The 22,532-nt window shown below is 39.4% G+C and overlaps 1 protein-coding gene across 9 annotated transcripts in view; it reads left to right on the forward strand.

The window, feature by feature from the left end:
- Window positions 1-22,532, forward strand: part of ULK4 (unc-51 like kinase 4) — a 599,599-nt gene that overhangs the window by 122,913 nt on the left and 454,154 nt on the right. For all 9 annotated transcript variants that reach the window (XM_064589489.1, XM_064589509.1, XM_064589506.1 and 6 more), the window contains one exon: window positions 6,813-6,995. In XM_064589489.1, coding sequence (XP_064445559.1) covers window positions 6,813-6,995 — 183 coding nt within the window. The remainder of the gene's footprint in view (window positions 1-6,812; window positions 6,996-22,532) is intronic.

The following is a 22,532-nucleotide window of genomic DNA, read 5'->3' on the forward strand; positions in this document are numbered from 1 at the left end:
CTAATTGTGATATGAGTAATTACAGAGAGACTGTCAGAAAGAGTTACAAAGTATACCAATGAACTTTCTCAAGGCATCTTGGAATCCTATCTTAGAACATCCATTTTATACTATATCTTCTTTATATACAATGGAATATTACTCAGCCATCAAAAAGAATGAAATTTTGCCATTTGCAATGATGTGGATGGAACTAGAGGGTGTTATGCTGAGTGAAAAAGTCAGAGAAAGACAAATACTGTATGATTTTAGTCGTGTGGAATTTAAGAAACAAAACAGAGGATCATAGGGGAAGGGAAGGAAAAATAAGATGAAAACAGAGAGGGAGGCAAACCTTCAGAGACTCTTTTTTTTTTTTAATTTATTTATTCATGAGAGTCAGAGAAGAGAGAGAGAGAGGCAGAAGCAGAGGGAGAAGCAGGCTCCCTGCTCAGGCTCCCTGCCAAGCAGAGAGCCCGATGCGGGACTCAATCCCAGGACCCTGGGATCATGACCTGAGCTGAAGGCAGACACTTAACCATCTGAGCCACCCAGGCTCCCACCTTTAGAGACTCTTAACTATAGGGAACAAACTGAAGGTTGCTGGAGGGGAGGGAGGTGGGGGGATGGGGTAACTGGGTGATGGGCATTAAGGAGGGCACGTGATGTTGATGAGCACTGGGTGTTGTATGCAACTGATGAATCACTAAATTCTACTTCTGAAACTAATAATACACTATATGTTAATTGAATTTAAAAAATTTTAAAAAAGAACATCCATTTTAATCCTGGGCCTTTAAAAAAATCTGTCTTGCTTTAATTGGGTTTATGTTATTTTCATCTTTATACTCAAACATGATTTCTTTTCTCAGCAAATTTTTTTCCAGTTCCCACCAAAGTTGTGTACCTTCTAGCCCTTTCTTCATCTGAGACATTAAGCTTCACCCTTCATCTTGGGGTTCTTATATTTTGTTCTTAGCATTCATCTGAATCATTAATTTTTCACTGAAATTTTGCCTGCTGTCCCAAAAAAGTCTATCCTTTCTTTGCTCCAGGATTCTATTCAGTATCATGTGTTATGTATTGTTTTCCTATTTCTTTAGTTTCCTCCAATATGAAATAGTTCCTCAGTCTTCCTGTGTACTTCATGCCCTTTACAATTTTAAAGAATATAGGGCTTTTATTTTATAGAGGGAGACTCGACCTGGGTCTGTCTGGTGCTTCCTCATGAAACCTCCTTAGCACCATTGACGACCCCTGCCTGTAACCAGTCTGTGATGGGAGCCATAGGAGGATCACCTATTTTTATTATTCCTTCTCTAGCAGAGGTTGGCAAATGTTTTCTATAAAGGTCCAGATAGTAAACAACTTGGGCTTGGTAGGCCACATGTAGTCTCTGTTGTACATCCTTTTTTTTTTGTTTTCTATAGCCCCTTTAAAAATGTAAAAACCATTCTTTTTTTTTTAAGATTTTATTTATTTATTTGAGAGAGAGAGTGAGAGCATGCATGAGTGTTGGGGTTGGGGTGGGGGGAGAAGGTTTTCTTTCTTTTCTTTTTTCTCTTTTCTTGTCTTCTCCTGTCTTCTCTTGTCTTGCCTTCTTTCTTTCTTTCTTTCTTTCTTTCTTTCTTTCTTTCTTTCTTTCTTTCTTTCTTTCTTTCTTTCATTTTATTTATTTGAGAGAGAGCACGAGCTGGTGGTGTGGGGGGAGGTATGTGGGGTGAAGGGCAGAGGGAAAGGGAGAAGCAGGCTGCCCTCTGAGCAGGCAACTTGACACGGGGCTCCGTCTCAGGACCCTGGGATCATGACCTGAGCCGAAGGCAGACGCTTAACCGACTGAGCCACCCAGGCACCCCCGAAACCATTCTTATTGTATACCTCATGAGCTGCGGAAAAACAGGCCTTTGGTATTGGTTGGTATTCTATTGTAAGGAAGCTCTTTCCCTTCTCCCATGGGTATGTGTGTATTTGTATCATTATTTTGATGAATAAGTACTTTATGCAGTGGATCATAATGTGGTACTACTGCCACTGTTATTATTTGTGGGGATGCTGAGGTCATCCTAGATATGGCCAGTGTGATCCCTTCAAGCTGGCTTCTGTGTTCTGTGGACCCATTTCTATCATTGTTTGAGCACTTCATTATTTTCTGACACCACCTGATGTTCTGGGTTAATTTTTACTTTCTGCCAGTTCTGGAATCAATCATTTCTTTGGGGGAACATTTGGTATTTAGAAGCCAAGATCTGGGTGCTCTTTGTGCTTATTGCTATGGGGTGCCATTGTTTCTAGGCCTTCTTAATATTCAGAGTTAGAAAAAAAATCCATACATACACATACATTTATAATTGCTTTTATATGTATCATCATACATATTTGGAACAAAACTCATGCATTTGTATCGATACTTCCAATTTTAATCCAATACCTTAAGATTCTTTCTAGCGTTCCCACTTTCTTTCTTTGTAAATCCCTTCTCAGATGGAGACAAACTGGTTCCTGTTATTCTCAGTATGTGTACTGATTTGTTCAGTCAGTGAATTTACTTCTGTGTAACAGACTCCGTCTACTCAGGCCACCTCCGCTGTGTCCTCTTCTGTCTTCCTTGATATTGCCGCCCTGCTTCCTTGACCACTGTGCTCGGTTCCCCCTCCCCCTCACTGCCCCCTTTCCTCAGGCAATGACATGCTGACCTTGGGAGGGGAAGGTGAGAAGAGATGGATTAAGGAAAACGAAGGGTCAGGTGTCCTTTTTCATACTTTCCCTTCCCTTAACTCCTCCCACCTCACTGTTCACATTCAGGTGCTTAACCTTCCTGGGAAGCTCATTCCTGAGTCTTTCTCAGGTCCGTCTGCCTCTCTCTGCCGCTGTGTTGCTACTGCCATAGTCCTGGCCCCACCGTCTCTGCCCTGGACCACTCGAGTGGCCTCCTCACTGGTCTTCCCACGGCCAGTTTGCTCCACTGACATCATTGTGCACACAGAGCACACTTCCTAAAATCATCTCTCTTCTCTCTTCTCTGCTGAAACTTTTCAATAGCTTTCTACCATTTTTCTTAAAGGATTGGTACGACTTTATGCGAAGCACCAGGTAGAAGTTAAGAATTGGTGAGGCTTTCATTTTCAGGACAATATTTATTATTTAAAGCAGTTAACACATTTTGCTTAGTAAATTAGTTGTGTTAGCTTATTATAATTATAACATAATTATATTATATTGATTAAAACTCCTATAAAGCCAGGACTGTATTTTTTCATCTCTCTATCTGAAGCCAGGTCTTTGATTACAAGTTAGGATTTTTCCTGCAAAGATTGAGATGGAGGGATCCTTCTGTCCCACATTATGAATGGGGGGGTGGGCATCACGAGTAGATGTTTAATAACATTTACCATCCCTCTTTACTGGTGAGACAAAGAAAAATAGGTCACAAAGTTCCTGCTAATAAGAAAAGTGGGGTGATCACTTTTATTATATAAAATATAAATATATTTTATTATATAAAAGTATGAGAACATTGTTGGGGTTTCCTAAAATAAAGTTATTCTAATGTAATCTTAAAAAATTGTTTCTGCCTTATTAACAGGTTTACATGAGGATTTATTAAAGATTGAGGTGACAGAAACTGAAAATATGCATTCTGAAAACACTTTAGGCAAATTCCTAGCAGGGAATGACAATTGCTTCCTCCCTAGCATGCCTTATAGAGCTGAACTTCCTTTTTCTTTTTCCAAATTGTTCTCTCAGGAATGTTTGCTGGAGGTTAATGTACCCATTTGGTGTTAAAGATGAGAATTCTTATAACAGCCTTCAAGATCTCAGATGGTTTGTCTCCTGCCTCCCTTTTTTGTCACATCTCCTAAAGCTCATTGTCTCACTCTCTGTGCTTCAACCATACTTTGTTCTGACATTTTCTAGAATTTACAAACACTTTGCTGCCTCAGGATTTTCCCCTTTGCTGGTTCCCTGTGCTTGGATGCTCTTTTCACATGGCTGAGTCTTCATGTTTCAGCTATCAGCTTAAATGTCTCCTCCTCCTATAGGACATCCCCTGGCCCCTCAAATCTCTTTGTATTTTTGCTCATAGCAATGACCATAATTCTATTTATCTAAAGTATGGAAGCATGGTTTTCCCTGTTAGTGTCAGTTCCAGGAAGGTAGGAGCCCTTATCCTCTTCTTCCCTTCCTGAGCACACATGGTGGGTACTTAGCAGGTCTCCGTTAACCAGATGAATGCCTGAGCTCTGGCTGGGGAAGAGTGGTGTTCAGTGCTGGGGCACTGACCTGCTCCTTGTTCTGTTTGTAACAGTCTGCATCTGCTGTCTCTGCCACCGATCTCCTGGTCATCTCTTGGTCCCATAGATTCCCCTGTACCAGTGTGGTCCCTGGCCCAGCAGCATCAACATCACCTGGGAACTTGTTAGAAATCCAGGCTTTTGGCTTTTGACCCAGACCTGCTGAATAGGAATCTCTAGGGGGAAGGCTCAGTAATCTGCCTGTTAACACGCCTCCAGCTGATTCTAATACCTGCTGAAGAGGGAGAACCATTGCCCTAGTCCTTGAAGCTCTTGGAAAACATGGGCACAGTGTGGAGTGGAAGATGGTGAATTTCTCCTTCCCACTCAGGAATGGCTCCATGGCTTAGGGATTGGTTTTTGGGAGGAGTGGACCTGACTTAGGAAATATATTGGATGGATAAAAGATTACTAGAATTATTAGGATTACAGGAACTCTCTATGAACCATAGTGGGGACCGAGAAACCTGTAGAGTTAGATTGAGCGAGATGGCCCCGACGAGGATGATAACTGGGGTAAACATTACTGATGGGCTGAGATGAAGGGGATAAAAAGTGAAGAATTTTGCAGTGTAGTGGTTCTCACTGGGGTTGGCAGGGAGCTTTTCAAGCAAATTTTTTTTTTTTTTTTTAAAGATTTTATTTATTTGACAGAGAGAGATGCAGTGAGAGAGGGATCACAAGCAGGGGGAGTGGGAGAGGGAGAAGCAGGCTTCCTGCTGAGCAGGGAGCCTGATGCAGGACTCGATCCCAGGACCCTAGGATCATGACCTGAGCCGAAGGCAGACGCTTAACTACTGAGCCACCCAGGCGCCCCTCAAGCAACATTGACTACTTCCTCCACTTTACTCACACCCTGCCCCTATTCTGATGTATCTTAAGATCTCCCCGGAGTCAGATGAGAGTTTAGAAAAGCTCCCAGGGTAATTTTGATAGGACTTGGAAAAAACCATTCAAAAGACAAAATAGAAATGGTTTTTAAAGTTTTTATTCCATGGTGATTCCATGTTTCTAATTAGATATGCATCCTCCAGTTTTGGCTTAGTCTATTTCCTAGAAATTGCTTTTATTATATAGACTATCAGGAATTCTGGAGGTAACACAATGTTCTTTTTGAAGCAAATTTTGAAGTGAATTTTAGACAGGAGGTGTTTTCCCCAGTTTTAAAATGTAGTCTTAAGCTCTATTTTATTTATTTATTTTTTTATTCTTATGTTAATCCCCATACATTACATCATTAGTTTTAGATGAAGTGTTCCATGATTCATTGTTTGTGCATAACACCCAGTGCTCCATGCAGAATGTGCCCTCCTCAATACCCACCACCAGGCTAACCCATCCTCCCACCCCCCCCTCCCCTTAAGCTCTATTTTAATAAGTAAATATTTCAAAATCAGTTCACTGGAGATCAGACTTGAGATTTGATTTTTTTGATTCAGAAAATACAAGCACTAATGTGCTCTTAAGCCTCCATGAAACTCTCAACTGTGTTTGATATCCAGAAGTGTTGGGGTAAAGATTATTTTCTGCATGAGCTTTTTAAAATGGAGAGTCTGTTAGGCTTCTGAGCGGTGTTCTGAAGATGAGACATTCTAGTTGCCTTCATATTGGTTTGAATACATTTAGAAGTAGTCTGGACAAATCTTTTATCAAGAAATGTCCCCATCATGATCATTATGATCAGGTGGGGATTTTATATTGGTAGAAAGTCAGTTTTGCTATGAGAGCTGCCCCAACAATTGTTAAAATGTCAATGACAGTGTTTCGTGTCTTGAGGTCACTGTTGGGAGAACCCTTAGGGACTCTGTTTAAAATGCTGTTTTGTTTTTTAATTCTTGGATTAAAATAATGAAATAATTCTGTTTTGATTTCATACAGTGCAGTTTTCTTAGATCCATTATAAATGAGTTTTAAAAACTTTCACATTCTAGAATGAGAGCTAGCTTTATTTTTAGTGAATTCATTTTTCATACTCCTATTTTCAGATATTAGTTGCTACTTTTCTACTGAAACATATACAATTTGGGCTTTAGACTTGAAGAACCCTACTGTCATGGTTTCCAAACCATCATGTCTAACTTAGCCATCTGTAACTCCCATGGAAGGAAGAGGAGAGACTGAAATATGATTTGAAAGGTGTCCAAAAGTGATTTTTTTTCCCCATAATTTCATTCTGCTCTGGTAAATGAATACAGATCCCTGGTATATGTTTGAAATAGAGTCAATGATTATTGTTACGTTTTCTAGCTTTGTTGAGATGTCACTGACATAATGTGTAAGTTTAAGATGTACTACATGTTGATTTGATACATGTATATATTGCAAAATGATTACCAGATGATAGTGCTAGCTAACCTCTGTATCATATCACATACTTACCATTTCTTTGTTTTATTTTTAAATATGCTGATGTTTTCCAACTTTCTTATGCCAAAATAAGTAATGAAGGAGCAAGGTAAGCACCCCAGAAGTGGATGTTATCTTTCTGAGGTGTGGTTACTGTACCTGGAGTTGTCTGATGGATCTGTTCTGTCTCTGCAGGCCTTGTGTAGAATCACCCGTCATTCTCCTACTGCCTTCCAGAGTGTTATTGAGAAGGTGGGACTGAACTCCGTGATAAACTCCCTGGCCTCAGCCATCTGCAAAGTTCAGCAGTACATGTTGACCTTATTTACTGCAATGTTGTCTTGTGGGATTCATCTTCAGAGGCTAATCCAAGAAAAGGTTTGACTTAGATTTCACCTATTACTGTACTTTAAAAATTGTTGTTGAACCATTGCAGTTGCAGGAGAAAACAAGTAATATCATCTCTATAGAATTTATTTTTCTTCTCAGGGGACCTTTTTGAACTTTGCCAAACCCCTGTACCACAAGCCATTCATCTGATGATGTTGTAAGAGTCTTTTAGTGATTAAAATAGAAATCCAGTAAGTGGCTCTGCCTGCGTGTCCCATTTTATTAATGAAAAGCTGGAAAATTTATGAGTCCTTCTTATATGCTGATATTTCTTATGCCTCTGGCTCTTCAGCCCCCATCTCTTTCCCCATATGCTTTGTCTTCCCTTTATATTCTCTGCTTACTTGGACTCCTTTCTTGCCCCTTTCCTTGTCCAATATTTGGCTAACACAAATCACCTGGACAACTCCCTTTCTCCTGTTTTTAACTTAGTTTCCTTCTAATCCTTTGATATTTCTTTATGTACAGTAGAGTTTTTAAATATTCAGTTCTGATCCCAAAACTGCACAGCTGTGAAGAAGTCTCTGTGGTAGCCTTCCTCAACATGTCTTCTCCTCAACGTGTCTGCCCGCTAAAGAGTGATCTGAGAACCAGAAGCAATGGGCATCACCTGGGAGAGGGTTGGAAAGGCAGCCCCTTGGGCCCCACCTTGGGCCTGCTGAATCTGAATCTACATTTTAATGAGATCTCTAGGTGGTTTGTTCGAACTTTATGATTTGAGAAGCCCTGTCCTAGAGTATTAGTGCTGAGTGAGGTGTTACCAGGTAGAAAAGGTGGACCATGTTTGTATATACATGTTTGGAAAGCTATGAGTCAAAGTGAAAGGGATAGTTTTAACTGTGCAGCCTTTCCCAGTGTTTTATATGCTCATGTGTATTTTGAATCTTCAGAAGGGTAATGTAGTGTGTGGTATTCTTTAACCTTATTGGACCAATTGTCCTTTTTTTAGAGGGGAGATGCCTATGAAATTGGAGTTTTGAGAACTCGGTGAAGGTAATGCTCCTAACATGTGGAGAATGGAACCACTTACATACACTACTTGCCTTGGTTCTTGTGTGTTATGGTCCACACATTAAATTCTGGTTTTTAAAATTTCAGTAATTATGAATAATTATCTGATTTACATAATAAACTTGATCTGTCAGAGTCAAGATGGAGAGTAAACCACTTCTTGTCTTTACTCTGATTAGTCTGATTTAGATTCTGCTATGAAGTTTGAGCCTCAGAGAAACCTGTTTTTTCCCAACAGTCTGTGTATCTAATTTTTGCTTTTAAATTTTCCAAGTCATTAAATATTGTTACATTGTATTAGAAAAAGCCCCACTTGAGTAGTTTTCTGTGTAAACTGTGATAAGAGAGGCTGAGAGTTTTTGCAGTTTTGTTTTTTTTTCCACTCTCAGAACAGGTATGGATTGACTTAGTTTCACAAGGTAGTAAAATAAGATGCATTGATTAATGTGATTTTGTAATTGTTTTATAATATATAATATTCCATGTATCTTAACAAAAGGAATGATTGAACACTGAAATGTATTGAATAAGTAATCTTTTGATTTTGATTAATACTGGTATTGAAAAAAATTATCATGGTAGAAAAGATATAATACAAAATTCACCATCTTCACCATTTTTAAGTTTATAGTTAGTAGTGGTAAGTATATTCACATTGTTGTAGAACAGATCTCTAGAACCTTTTCATCTTGCAAAACTGAAACTCTGTGCCCACTAACCATTTAGGGTGCTGTGTTCTAAGACTCGGGGCTTTATTTGAACCTGTTTTAGTAGGCCTCCTCTGACATGGAACCAGCAGAGAAAGGAGGGTGATGCCTGTGCCTGCCTCACTGGGATGGAAGTCCATGTTCCTTGGTGGGCTTCTGTTGACACCCCGGGCGTGCAGAGAGCCCCTCTTTACTGCTGGGCAAGGGTGTGAGTCCACACTCTCCATAGGCCTCCTCTGATGCCCCCCTAGCTGGGAGTGGGGAGGGCTCCTCATTTACTGTCTCGCCTGCCACTATAGGGTGGGAATGTGAGCCTCATTTCTGGGGGAAGGTGCTGAAGGTGCAGACTTCCCACTCGCCTTCTCTGCTGCCATCTTGTTGGGGAGCGAGAAAGGAATCTGGTTACTGCTATATATGGGCGGAGACCCAGGCTCCCCACGTGGTCTGTACTGACACCAGGGTTGGGGCGAATGGCTGTTGTTGGGTGGGTGTTATTGTCAGCTCTCCACTTGCTCTTTTCTGGTATTGCCCTTGTGGGGAGAGTGTTGGCTATTGAGGGTAGGAGTTTAGGCTTCCCACTTGCCCTGGGCTGATGGGGATGGCGTCATGGTTTTTCCATGATGTTCGGCTAGAGTAGAGTAGCTATTGTTTGAAAGTTTTCAATCTTTCTGGGCTGCCCCTTTCTTGGTCCTTTGGCTTGAGAGAGCTGATCTTTCTTCCGTTTTGTGCCTATCGATGTTTCTAGGCTCCTGGATTATCCAGCACTCAATCCAGGATATCTGAGGCAAAAAATAAAACCCAGTCAGTTCATTGCCATGTTGATGCTCAGGTCCTGAGGTTCCTACTGGTTCTGTCTTCTCTTTACCTTTCAGAGTTGTCTTATGTTTGTTTATATCCAACTTCCAGGGTTTTTAGTTGTGCTTAGTGGGAAGAATAGGAAAAAGTGCATCTCCTCTCTCTTGTCCTTTAATTTTTAAAATGTTTCTGTGACAGGTCAATAATATGCAGTGAATTCTCTTTTAAAATGTAAGATTCTATTTTTTATTAATTAAAAAGTATTACCATTTATTGAACATTTACTATGGGCCAGTTAGTGACTTGCAATCCTGGGGTATTCGTGGATGAAACTTAGTGTGTTGAGTAATTTTGTCAAGTTAATGGAGGATGTAAGTGCTAGAGCTAATGCTCATGCCAGACAAATGAGGGACGCAGAACAGTTTTGGATAATGTTGATGTTCTGAAGAACGTAAAACAGAGTAATGTGATAGAGTGTCTGTAATAGCGTGCAAGGAGTGCAGGTAATGATATTACCTGGGTGTGTGTGGGGGGGGTGGGGAGAAGTCAGGGAAGGCTTCTCTGAGGAGGTGTCATTCCATCTGAACCCTGAATGACAAGGAGTTTGCTCTGTGAAGCCCTGGAGCAGGGGGAGGGGGAGAACTTTATAGTTCAGCTTCCCTGAGGTGTGAGAGATCTTGGGAAGGTCTGGAAAGAGAAAGAAGGCCCACAGAGCTGAACCTAGTGAGCAGGGGGTGGGGAAGAGGCCATTGGGAAGAGGCTGGGAACGGAGGGAGGCCTGGATCATGAAGGATCATGATATTGGCCTTCCTCATGGGTTTTATTTTTACTTAAAAGTGCATTTAAAAAAATAGACATGTGTATTTCAGGGGCAGGTTTAGCAACCTTCTTATTGCTAAGTTGAGCTGCTTTTCTGAGTGTTTGGTTGTTAACAGGTTAGAATAAGTGAGAGAGGAGAGGACCTGGGAACAACAAGTACCGGCTCTACTTCCTGTTGGACAGAAGAAGAGCTGCATGTGTGCTTTTTGGGGAACCATGGACTGTATATCATGATCTTTTAAAAACTGAAAATGAGTCCCCAGAAGAGGTTCATGCTATTCCTTTTAAATAAAAGAAATTACCATTTAGTGCTGAAAATTTAGAGGAAGCTAAAGAATAAGACAAAATCAGCTGTAATCTCACTGCCCAGAGATAATGACTATGAACATGTTGGTCTGTCTCTTCTTAGTCTTTTGTCTGTGTGTCTATGTATTTTACACACACATTTATAAAATTAGGATCCAAATGTGTAGGTTTATCTTTTTTTAAAATTTATTAGAGAGAATGCGAGTGCACTCATGCTCATGTGTGGGGGGAAGGGGAATGGGGGAAATGGGCAGAGGGGGGAAGGAGAAGGACAAGCAGACTCCACGCCCATTGAAGAGCCCAGTGCAGGGCTCGATCCCATGACCCTGAGATCATGACCTGAGCCGAAACCAAGAGTCAGATGCTCAACCCATCTGAGCCACCCAGGCGCCCCAATGTGTAGATTTATCTCGATGGCACTTTGTCATTAAATATTCCCCAAGAACATTAAAGAGTATTGTATAATTTTTCATTTTGTGGTACTACAATAATTTAATTCTTTCTCCACTATTGAAGTGTTTGCTTCTCATTTTTTGATTTCCACTGACCCCGATGCAGTGAACATGCTGTTGCATACATCTTTGTGTTCACTGCTAATGGATTACCACAGGTATTATCCACATTTAGAAGGCTCTGCCTAGACAGTGCTAGACTATTCTCTAGAAAGGTAAATGATGAGAGTATAATGGCTTGAAATTTAACCAGCAATCATTAGAGACATGCTATCTTTCTCTTATAATAAAACGTGGGGTTTGGGATTATTAGCAGCATACTGCATGTTTTCATAGTTATTTGCAGTTAGCAGTTAACCTGACTCTCCATTTGAACTATGTAACTGTAGCCAGGTTTTCATCTTAAACTAGACTAATCAGATTATTATTCCCTTCTGAATCATGCTCATGTTCTCGAGTGGGTAGTGAGGTATTAAAGGAATTTGTTCAGGTTACTCTCTTACCTGTACGAGCTACTTGCATGTCTGTGCCCTTAGCTGACCAGTATCCAGCACCCATGTGTATCGGTGATGTTTAATTTGTTTTGTATTGCCATCTTCAAAATGATCTTCTTTCCCATAAATGTGCTAAATGGCAGAATATTCCTTTATCCAAAAACAAGTGTTAGTTCCATACACTGGGATGTGAAAAGTGAGCGATCACAGCCATGGTGACAGGGGACTCTCTGAGTCACAAATCATGTGTTCTGAATATTCTAGTAACTGGAGAAATTGAGCAAAACAACAAGTGACAAGTAGTTTTTCCATTTTTTTTTTCCTCCCCAAATACTCAACACGATACTTTTTGTACCATTGGTAGATGGTACTTTATTTATTTATTTTTTAAAGATTTTATTTATTTGAGAGAGACAGAGTGGGAGAGAACACGAGTGGGGTGAGGGACAGAGGGAGAGGCAGGCTCCCCGCTGAACAGGGAGCCTGATATGGAGCTTGATCCCAGGACTCTGGGATCATGACCTGAGCCGAAGGCAGATGCTTAACTGACTGACCCACCCAGGCACCCCAGTAGATGGTAATTTATATGTAATTCCTGTGTCATTCCTAGAGGTTAGGAATTGATAACTTATTCACAATTCAGATACATGAGTGGCTATGAACAAGAGGCTTCTGGAAGGTATGACCAGGTGTAAGAGAAAAACATGTAGGTTAGGTGTGAGTTCATTTAGTAATCCTTGCCCTAGAAACTTTTTTTTGGTTTTCCTTGCTGTTTTAGTTTTATTTTTGTGGTTCTTCCAAGCTGTTAATGTGTCCTACAGATATTCAATATTTAAGACCTGGGGCTGGATTAGTTTGGGAGTTCATAAATGTATTTCCTGCTGTTTTATTGAGGAGAAAGATGTTGGATGAGGTCATCGCAATTTCCCTTAATTACCAGAGCAAGAAATGTAGAGTAGGAAATGCTAATCTAATGTATTTTTATCAGGTTATATTTATAACTTTTGTGAATTTGGGGGTTTACATGTTTAGTATAGAAAATTCAGAATGTACGGAATACAGACAACTGATGTGCTTACCTCCCTGACGTAATCTCTGTAAAAATTCTCATATTCTGTCCCTTTCAAATTCATATTTGTTGTGCATGGATACACACACACACACACACACGCATTCCCATATTCCCTCCTCTCTGCTGTCACACACACATACTGTTAGAATCTTCTTTGCAGAAATTGGATCAACTATATATTGTTTGGTAATCCATATTTTTTCTATTCCATGACATGTTAGGAATGTGTCTAAGTCAGTATAACTCTTCAATATTATTTTTAAAGGGTAATGACATTCCATCACATGAAGGTATCACCAGTTAGCCCAGCAGCTCACTACTCCCCATCTAAGAATTATTTTGCCATTGTTTTCCCAGGTAGAACATTCTTATGGCCTTTTGTGTGGCCATCCTTAATTTTTCCTTTAGGATAAAACTTTTAAGTAAAATTGCTAGGTTAGTCTCATTTTTAGAAAGTTCCTTTCTCTTCATAGTTTATAGATTTAAAAAAACCCCACTATGGTTGTATGTATGTTTGCAGATAGACTCAGTGCCAGTAAAGAGTGTGGTAACGTTGCATCCAGATTATGTGTCTCTCACATCTGCCAAAATGTTTTGGTTTCAGGCAGTATTAAGTGCATGGCTACAATCCCATCATTCCTTTTGATTTACTTTTCTGTCTTTGAAAATTTCAGCCTGGATACTTAGAGATCACTTGGTAAGTTCTCTTTTTCTTTTTTTCATAATCTCTTTTACATTCACAGAACCACAGTGAGTCATTTCTGGGTTGTTGAAAGTTGTGGCTCTGTTACTTTGGTCTAGAAATCATGCTAATTATGAAATCTATTTCTTGTAACGTCAGGGTGTCTGATAGAAGGTGACTGGTTATGGAATTTAGAAATCTGACCAGAACAATAACAGAATCTTAAAAGGTATCTGTTTTTGCCAGTATGGCTGACTTGTCCTTGCAGGGACAAGACTGAATTTTCAGGAAAATAACAAAGATGCGGAAGCTAACAGTGAAGATGAAATGAAAATTGGGAGGGCTACTGTGAGAGTGATGGGGCCACAGACTGGTTATCAGGGGACTGGAGTCTGTGTGTGTGTGTGTGTGTGTATGTATGTAGCATATGTGTATGGGGTGGGGATATGTGTGTGTATGGAGTGTGGGGTGTGCGTGTGTGCAGGGTTTGTGCATGTATGTGGGGTGTGGGTATGTGTGTGTGGGTGTGTATAGGGCATGGTGAGTGTGCAGTGTGTGTACAGGGTTCGTGTATGCAGGGTGTGTATGTGTGTGTGTGTAGGTGTGTGGTGTATGTGTGCAGGGTGGGTGTGTGTGGGGTGGGGGTATGTGCAGGGTTTGTGTGTGTGGGGGGGTGTGGGTTATGGATGGTGTGTGCGTGTGTGTGCGCACGTGCGAGGGTGTGTGTGTGTTCAATAAGAAGAGTGAAACCTAAAAACCATTGAGAGAACAATGTAATTGGCCCATATATACCCATCATCCTCATCATCAATTTTCAGTACATGCTGATGACGTCTCATCTCTGCTCCCTCTTCACTTGTACTTCATTTCTACACACTCCTTTTACCTCTGAATTATTTTGAAGCAAAACATGGACATCATATCATTTGTAATTATTTCATCTATATCTGTAGAAGATAGCAATCTTTTAAAATAGATATATTCACAATATTATTAAACACCAACCAATGAATAAGTTCTCTTCCCCCCCCCCCCGGGTTTTCTTGTTTTTGGTTTTTTTTGAATAAGTTCTTAATACAGCCATATATCCAGTCAGAGTTCACTTGACTGGCTCATCAATGATTATTTTCTAGATTGTTTGAATCAGGATCAAATCAAGGTCTGTATATCTCCTTTCTAATTCAGGTTAATTTGTCTCTTAATTCTCTTTAAATCTATAGATCCCCTTATCATTTTTTAATTTTTTATTTATTTTTTTAGTCCTTGAAATGAGTCTTTTATAAGGAAAACAGTCATAGTTCATGGGCCTTTCATGTTTGGATTTTGCTGATCGAATCTAGCAAACAACAGTGTTGTGTCCTTTAAACTGCTGCTCCTGTATTTCTTGTATAAATTTATAGGTTTGATCAGATCCAAATTAGATTTTTTTTTTTAAAGATTTTATTCATTTATTCATGAGAGACAGAGAGAGAGAGAGAGAGAGGGAGGCAGAGGGAGAAGCAGGCTCCCAAGGAGCAGGGAGCCCGATGCAGGACTCAATCCCAGGACCCTGAGATCATGACCTGAGCCGAAGGCAGACGCTTAACCATCTGAGCCACCCAGGTGCCCCCAAATTAGATTTTTTTTGAAGACAGTTCATTGGTGGTTTTTTTGGTTTTGTTTTGTTTTTTATTTTATTTTATTTATTTATTTTTAAACATTGGATCAGAAGATTTTTTTTTTTTTTTAAAGATTTTACTTATTTATTTGACAGAGAGATAGAGAGAACAAGCAGGCAGAGAGGCAGGCAGAGGGAGAGGGAGAAGCAGGCTCCCCGCTGAGCAGGGAGCCCGATGCGGGGCTCGATCCCAGGACCCTGGGATCGTGACCTGAGCCGAAGGCAGCCGCTTAACCTGACTGAGCCACCCAGGTGCCCCTTGTTTTTTATTTTTTAAAGATTGTATTTGAGAGAGTGAGAGTGCATACACACAAGCAGGGGGAGGGGCAGAAGGAGAAGCAGGCCCTCTGCTGAGCAGAGAGCCCGACATGGGGCTTGATCCCAGGACCCTGGGACCATGACCCCAGCTGAAGGCAGATGCTTAACCAATTGAGCCACCCAGGCGCCCCTGTCTTTTCTTTTAAGATTTTATTTATTTATTTGACAGAAAACTAACACAAGAGCACACAAGCAGGGGGAGCTGCAGAGGGATAGGGAGAAGCAGGCTCCCTGCTGAGCAGACTGCCAGTTGAGCTGGGCGTTGAGCTGGGGGATACCAGGACCCTGAGATCATGACCTGAGCCAAAGGCAGACACTTAACTGGGGAACCACCCAGGCGCCCCAGTGGTTTTCATAACAGAATGCACACACGAATGACTTGGATCTCCCTTTTCCGATCCAAAGAATGAGCAGTGGCTTCACTTCCGGTCTACTCATTATAAGTTTCCTCACCAGCTCTCCTTGTAATGGTTTTAGCAGCTGTCAATGATAATTGCTGAGATATATTGTTTTGGTACGGGTGAAAATATACTGATATATTATCATTCTGACTTCATGTCTTAATCGAAATTGCTCTATAGAGAAAAAGCTCTTATCAACTGTGTGGTTACCCTGAGGAGTAGTTTACGTAAAATTGACTTACTTACCGGGCTTTGGAATCAGGAGTTGGTTTCCCTAGCAGTCTCCAAAGACTTACTTTTTAGGACTGGGACTTTAAAGGATACTTTAGTTCCCTTATAAACTCACGGATTTTAATATTTTGTTATGTTTCCATTGTGGATGATGTTCTTTTCAGTACTAATAGTGTTGCTGCTTTAGCCAGTGGAAGCCTCCATAAGTGGCCTCCTGGGTCCTTTTGTCAGAAATCCAGTAGTCTTTACTTTCTTGCCTTCTGATGGAACAGTGTGTTTTAGGCTTCTCTTGCACGTTTTCTGCTCTGCATCTGGAGCCAGTCGTTCCTCCAAAGAGCCCCGGTTCCTCTAGTGGGAAATAATGTTTAGAGACCATAATCTGATTGGAGTACTCACTGCTACTGGGTTGGTTGTTGTTTCTAGGCATTCCTAGCAGATAGAGCCAGGAAATAACTCTTTTAAAAATACATCTGTTCATACTGGTATTTCCAATTGCAGTATTTTGCCTAATTTATTTTATATGAGTAATTCTTTCTCTTAAGTTAAAAATCTTGTTTTCTATTGACATTATTTGCTTTACAATATTTATAGAAGTTTCAGAATAACAGTGATATTATTAATACTGTTATGATTTCTGAATACAACCTAGGATTTTTGTGCAATTGTTTTAGTGCTTAGGGTATGTCTAACTTGATGTGCTGTCAGATTAGTATGTGGTAAATTCTTTTCAAATAATTCTTTTTTTTTTTGTCTTCTTAAACCACCAACATAATATACCCTTAAGTATCATTTTCTTTTTGATTTGAGGGGATTGCTTTTTAAAAGTTTGATTTAATTTGTTTTATAATCATGTAAAATGTTGATTTTTTTAAAAAGATTTCTTTCTTATTTTTTTAAGATTTTATTTATTTATTTGACAGAGAGAAACACAGCTAGAGAGGGAACACAAGCAGGGGGGAGTGGGAGAGGGAGAAGCAGGCTTCCCGCTGAGCAGGGAGCCCGATGCGGGGCTTGATCCTAGGACCCTGGGATCATGACCTGAGCTGAAGGCAGACGCTTAATGACTGAGCCACTCAGGTGCCCTGTTGATATGGTTTTAATGTCAGTTTACAAAGAATCAATTCAGAGGAAACTGTTTTCCATCTCTACCCTCTTCACTTGTTTCCTTCTTTATGCATTGAATGTAAACATTTTTATTAGTATCTGTTTAAATCTTCTATTTAAAAAAAAAATCGAATATAAGCAACTATGGCTCTCTCCCTGTATCTTTCTATTTCTCTCTTTATATCCATGTGTTATATCAATGTATTTATCTTTATATTTATCTCTAAAGTTTTTATTAATGTGTTATTTATTTTATAGATATATCTCCTTCATCTTATCTACCTGCACCCCCCGCCCCCAGTGGTCCTATATTTATCTATGGGTAAAGGGTTAAGAATTGTGCTTTCAGTTAACTTTCCAGCTCTGTTTCTGGAAACCTAAGACCAACCTGTCATCTGTGAAGTTGTTACAAGAGAGATTGGTGCCTGTGGGGTATGAAGCTTCTAAGCCAGGGTGACTCCCATACCCACCCAGTGTGGCTCTTTTCTTACTATGCCAAGCTGTGCTCGGTAGGCTATGGCCAGAGCAACTTCTGCTGCTGCCTTCCCAGCAAGTTCTGGTTTCTGAGCAAACCGGTTGAAAATGTGATCTATGGTTGTCTTTTGCATCAGTATGTCTAGTTGACTCTCAAATGACCTCTGGTGGGTGCTGTATTATTCTCTCCCTTCTTTAGACTAAAGGACAGCATATGCCATTTTGTACCTTGTTTTTTGTTTACTTGGCATATATTTCAGAGATCACTGCATTGTTGTTAATAGATATGTTCTTTGTGTGTGGCCCCCCCACCCCACTCTTTTAAAAATGATGCTTCATAGTGGATGTGCCACCTTTTAGTCAACCATTCTGCTTTTGAAAGATATTTGGCTGTTAGGTCTCTTTTCTTACATTATCAGACTAAAATATGAAAACTTGAAAAATTTTTAAAAGAAAATATAAGTGGCTATCTTTGTGACCTTGCTGTAGGGGAATTTTTCTTAAGGCTTAGTGTCCAGCATGTAAAAAATAGCCTATGTATAAAAAGGAAAAGACAAGACAAAATGAACATAGGCTATGAAGACTTAATTCATAGAAGAAGAAACTAGAATGATCCATAATGTTGGGAAAAGATGCTCACACTGAAGTTGATGAATAAAAAATAAAGGTTAAAATGAGTTAGTTTCATACATTTTAGGTTGGCAAATATATAAGTCTGACAGAATTGTTGGTGAAGGTATAGACCAGTGGGAACCCTCCTAGGTAAGATGGTATAATCACTTTGGAGTGCAATTTCATACTCTCTAGTGAAGTTGAAGATGCACATAGCATAGCAATAAATATTTCCATTAGGAACGTATCCTTGTACAGTTGTACGCAGAAACAGAGTATTTGTCTCAGCATTTTTGTAGTGTTAGAAGGTGGCAAGTGATGTAAAAGTCAATCAACAAAGGATTGGGAAATTGAATTGTGATATATCCATATGATGGAACAATACATAGCAAGTAAAAATGAGTTAACTAGACTGAAAATGTATTGATTTGGATAAATCTCATAAATAAAACTGAGTAAAAAAGGTAAGCTGAAAAGGATATGGACAAAAGAATAATATACACAAAGTTTAAAATATGCAAAAATATTTATTTTTTATGGGTACATAATTCTGTTGTAACCACCAGAGTTCTGAGAGTGCCTTTTTGTAATGGAGGGCAGCAGCTTCAGCTCTGTCTCTGTAATATGTTGTTTCTTTAAAAAAAAATAAAAGGAATTTGGGTTTATTTTTTTCTAAATATTAAGATTTGATAAAGTTGAATGGATTTTTAAAATCACTTTTCTGATTCCTTGAAATGTTTCATAATTTTCATAAAAGGTGGCTCACTTGGTTGGGCATCTGCCTTCAGCTCAGGTCATGATCCCCGGGGTCCTAGGATCAGTCCCCACCACCTCCCTGCTCAGCAGGGGTGGTCTGCTTCTCCTTCTCCTTCTGCCCATCCCCCTACTTGTGCTCTCTCTCTCTCTTAAATAAAATCTTCAAAAAAATTCTGGTGTTTACTAACAATATGAGTACCAATGAAATACATCTTTTAGTTTACATTTATTGAGTTTTGGTATCATTTGTGATTCTAAGCTTCCTTTTGTTCTTTAGAAATGAACTTGAAGGTAGAGACACTGTAACATGTATTTTATTTAAATTCAAGTTAGTTAACATATACTGTATTATTAGCTTCAGGGGTAGAATTTAGTGATTCATCAGTTGCATATAACACCCAGTGCTCATTATGTCAGGTGCCCTCCTTAATGCCCATCACCCAGTTACCCCATCCCCCACTCACCTTCCAGCAACCCTCAGTGGTATAAAAAGGTCTGATTGCTGGTCATTTTGTGCTTATTCCCAAGTGGTGCCAACCTGGTGCAATGAGTGGATTTTGAGTAGGATACATATATACATATATACACTTAAAATAGTTACTTAAAAATATTTATATGCTTGTTGGCTTGTCCAGATAGTCCATATTTGAGATTGTCGCTTTGTAATTGATTTTAGATTATAATATTTTATGACAGGATTATTCAGATGATAGAATCAACGTCATAGCCCCTTGCCTACGAATTCTGTTGAAACTGAGAAAAACTCAAAGGTAAACATCATAAAATAATGTGTTCCTGTTGGGGTAGATTTGGGGAGGTAGAATGTTGCTGATACATAGAATTTTTTCACCTCGTCAGATCTCCTCATAAAGGTGTCAAGTTATTCCACAAATGCCAGAATAGGAGTGGGTGCGGTGAAATTGTGAATGGCAGTGTGGGGTCACCTGTTTGGGAGGTTGTGGAGAGAAGGAGAAGGTGCGTTCGGTCAGTCCCAGAAACTGGGGAATCCAAGAATTTCCAGCAAGTACTCACTCTCTAACAGAAAATTCCCCACTCATTTTCCAAAGTGGAAAACCTGGCATGCAGTTCTTAAATTAGTCCTCGAAAGTCGGGGAGAATTCCTAAGTTCTAGTGTGTGGTTGAGTACAGACAGACTGGAGAGGCCCACCCTGGTCTACATAAATAGAGTAACATAAGCCCTTCCAGGTTTTCAGAAATACCCAAGAAAAACTCTTTCCTAGGAGAGCACTCCACGCTGGACAAACCAGGACTAGAATGCACATTAAATATGGTGGGAACCCTGAGAGAAAAGATGTAGAGGACATTGGAGAGAAGACAGCTCTGAGAAGGTGCTGTGGAGTTCACTCTAAGAGGCCATATGTGTGAATATTTCAGAGTCACAGCAGAGGAAAGAGCCCTCAAATCACAAAAATAACAAGTTATCCTGGTCTATCCTCACTGTCCAGAGTAGAACCTCCTTCTCAAAAGTACAAGAAAATCCATTTCATTCAGACACCAACAAAGCAAAAGGGTTGTGGTCAAAAATCCATGAAAAGATAGTGTAAAAGTATATAGGAAGGTAAGAATAAGTGGTTCTGAATAACATCCCCCTGGACAATGGAGGATTAGTAATAAAAACATGGCCACAAAGCATATGAAAACTTCCAAACCAATATTTAAAAAAAAACTGAAACAAATCAGGAAATTTGGCATGGAAGCTATGGAAGAACTGCACAAGTCAGAAATAGGAGAGTGGAGAAGAGAACTGGGCTGTAGGAAAGTACAAAAAGATGACGTTATCTCAGGAAAGATTCCAAAATAAGGGGAAAAGCAGTAATGAAGACAGTTTATAAAGGAACACAAAGGGAAATAGGCACTAACACTTTTGTTTTACAAGGATAATAGGAATAGAAAGGAGAAAAGTGAAAAAAAGATTGAGATGAAAAGCATCCCAGTGACAGTCTTAGATATAGAGGAGACAAAGATAACCCAACATACAAAGAAGAAAACTAAGTCACTGAAACAGAACAAATACTAAAAACTATGATCCAGACAACATTTTCCTGAGTAAAGCGTACTTGAATGGACAAATCAAAAGGACACGCAGCGTATCTAGGAAAATCATTCTACAATACCAATAAGATGACAGTTTAAAGAAAACTCCTTTGAGCATAGAGGCAAAAGGACCTTAAATCTCAGCAAGTCACTTTTAAGGAAACGACAATTTTACTGGCATTGGACATTTCTGTAGTGACCCTTGATGTCGCAATTCAGCTCCACTTACTCCTAAGGTATTTAAGATTTTTAAGAAAAGATATTAGCCAAGGATTTTATATTCAGTTACATTGGGTCTTTGTTATAAAAACCACAGGTAGATGTGTGAACATGGAAGAGATCAGTTCCTGTGAGCTCTTCCTGAGGCTTCTATCAGAGAATGAACTGCAGACAACCAAATATTGTTTGACTAAGCTAAGGCCAAGTAATGAGAATCAGGTTGATAGAATAGTATGTCATTCTAAACCTGCAGTGACTGTCTCCCTCCCTCCCTCCATCCATCCATATGCACACATATATGTAAATACACGCTTATGTGTGTATATAAAGGCATACAATGTAAAGGGGTAAGTATATGAAAGTTACAGTAAACTAGTCAGCCACTTTGTAAATAAATCACTGGTGTGACTTAAAAAAAAAAAAAAAGCTTACCATAAAAACTCAGTGTCTGATTGCTAATGTTAGAAAATTGACAGCATATAAAACTCCTGGAACTTTGCTGTATTTCAGTTAATTGAGCTTTGAAAACTCACATCAACTTGTTTAAGTTACATAGATTCAAACATCTGCCTGGGTTATGTTTTTCCTAAGGTAAGTGACCTCGAATGTACCTTGTAGCTGGATAATCAGTAATGCATCCTTTGGACTCTATATGCTTTGGGGGTTAAAGATTTACACATTAATTTTTAAAGGCATAGCGTATTGCACAGGTGAGTTTGTTCATGCTCACTGGTAAGAATGGCTTCCTTCTGAGTGTTACTGACTAGAAATACTGCCTTCTGAAAATTTTTTGCCTTATTAATTTTAACAATAGCTGCTGTCCATTTTTATTTTGGCAATCTAGGTTGACTGAAGTTGTTGCTTCAGATTTTATGTTTTGCCCAAGTAGCACAATAGCAATTAATAATAAACCAGAAGCTGTAGACCATTGTTATTTGGAAGTACCAAGAAAGATCACTGAGAAATTTTGTGCATGTAAAATTTAGAAAAATCTGAATGCTAAGCCTTCTCAGGCTTTTTTTTTCTTCTCAGAGTCACTAGGCAAACTGACTCAGTGGTCGCTAAGCATTTAAAAGATGGTAATTTCTGCATACTCATCAGACTGTAAGTCTGTATTGTGGTATTTTTAGTCTGTCTACATTAATAAATGTATTTTGTGAGACATTTTAGTTAGATACTTGGCTAAACTTTAAGGAAAGTGTAGCCCAAAAACAATTTGAGATTTAATCAGTACATTTTTTTATTTCCATTGCTATTAAACAGAAAAAAATCGTGTCCATGATTTCTCACTGTTTTCCTTGAGACTATTATCCGTTGATGGCTAGGCTGTACTCATTGATTTTTACCTGTGACAATCGAT

The sequence above is a fragment of the Mirounga angustirostris genome, unplaced genomic scaffold (genome assembly GCF_029215605.1).
Source record: "Mirounga angustirostris isolate CCGP_5_RB_7025 unplaced genomic scaffold, mMirAng1.0.hap1 SCAF_1, whole genome shotgun sequence".
In the NCBI taxonomy this organism is placed as follows: Eukaryota; Metazoa; Chordata; class Mammalia; order Carnivora; family Phocidae; genus Mirounga; species Mirounga angustirostris.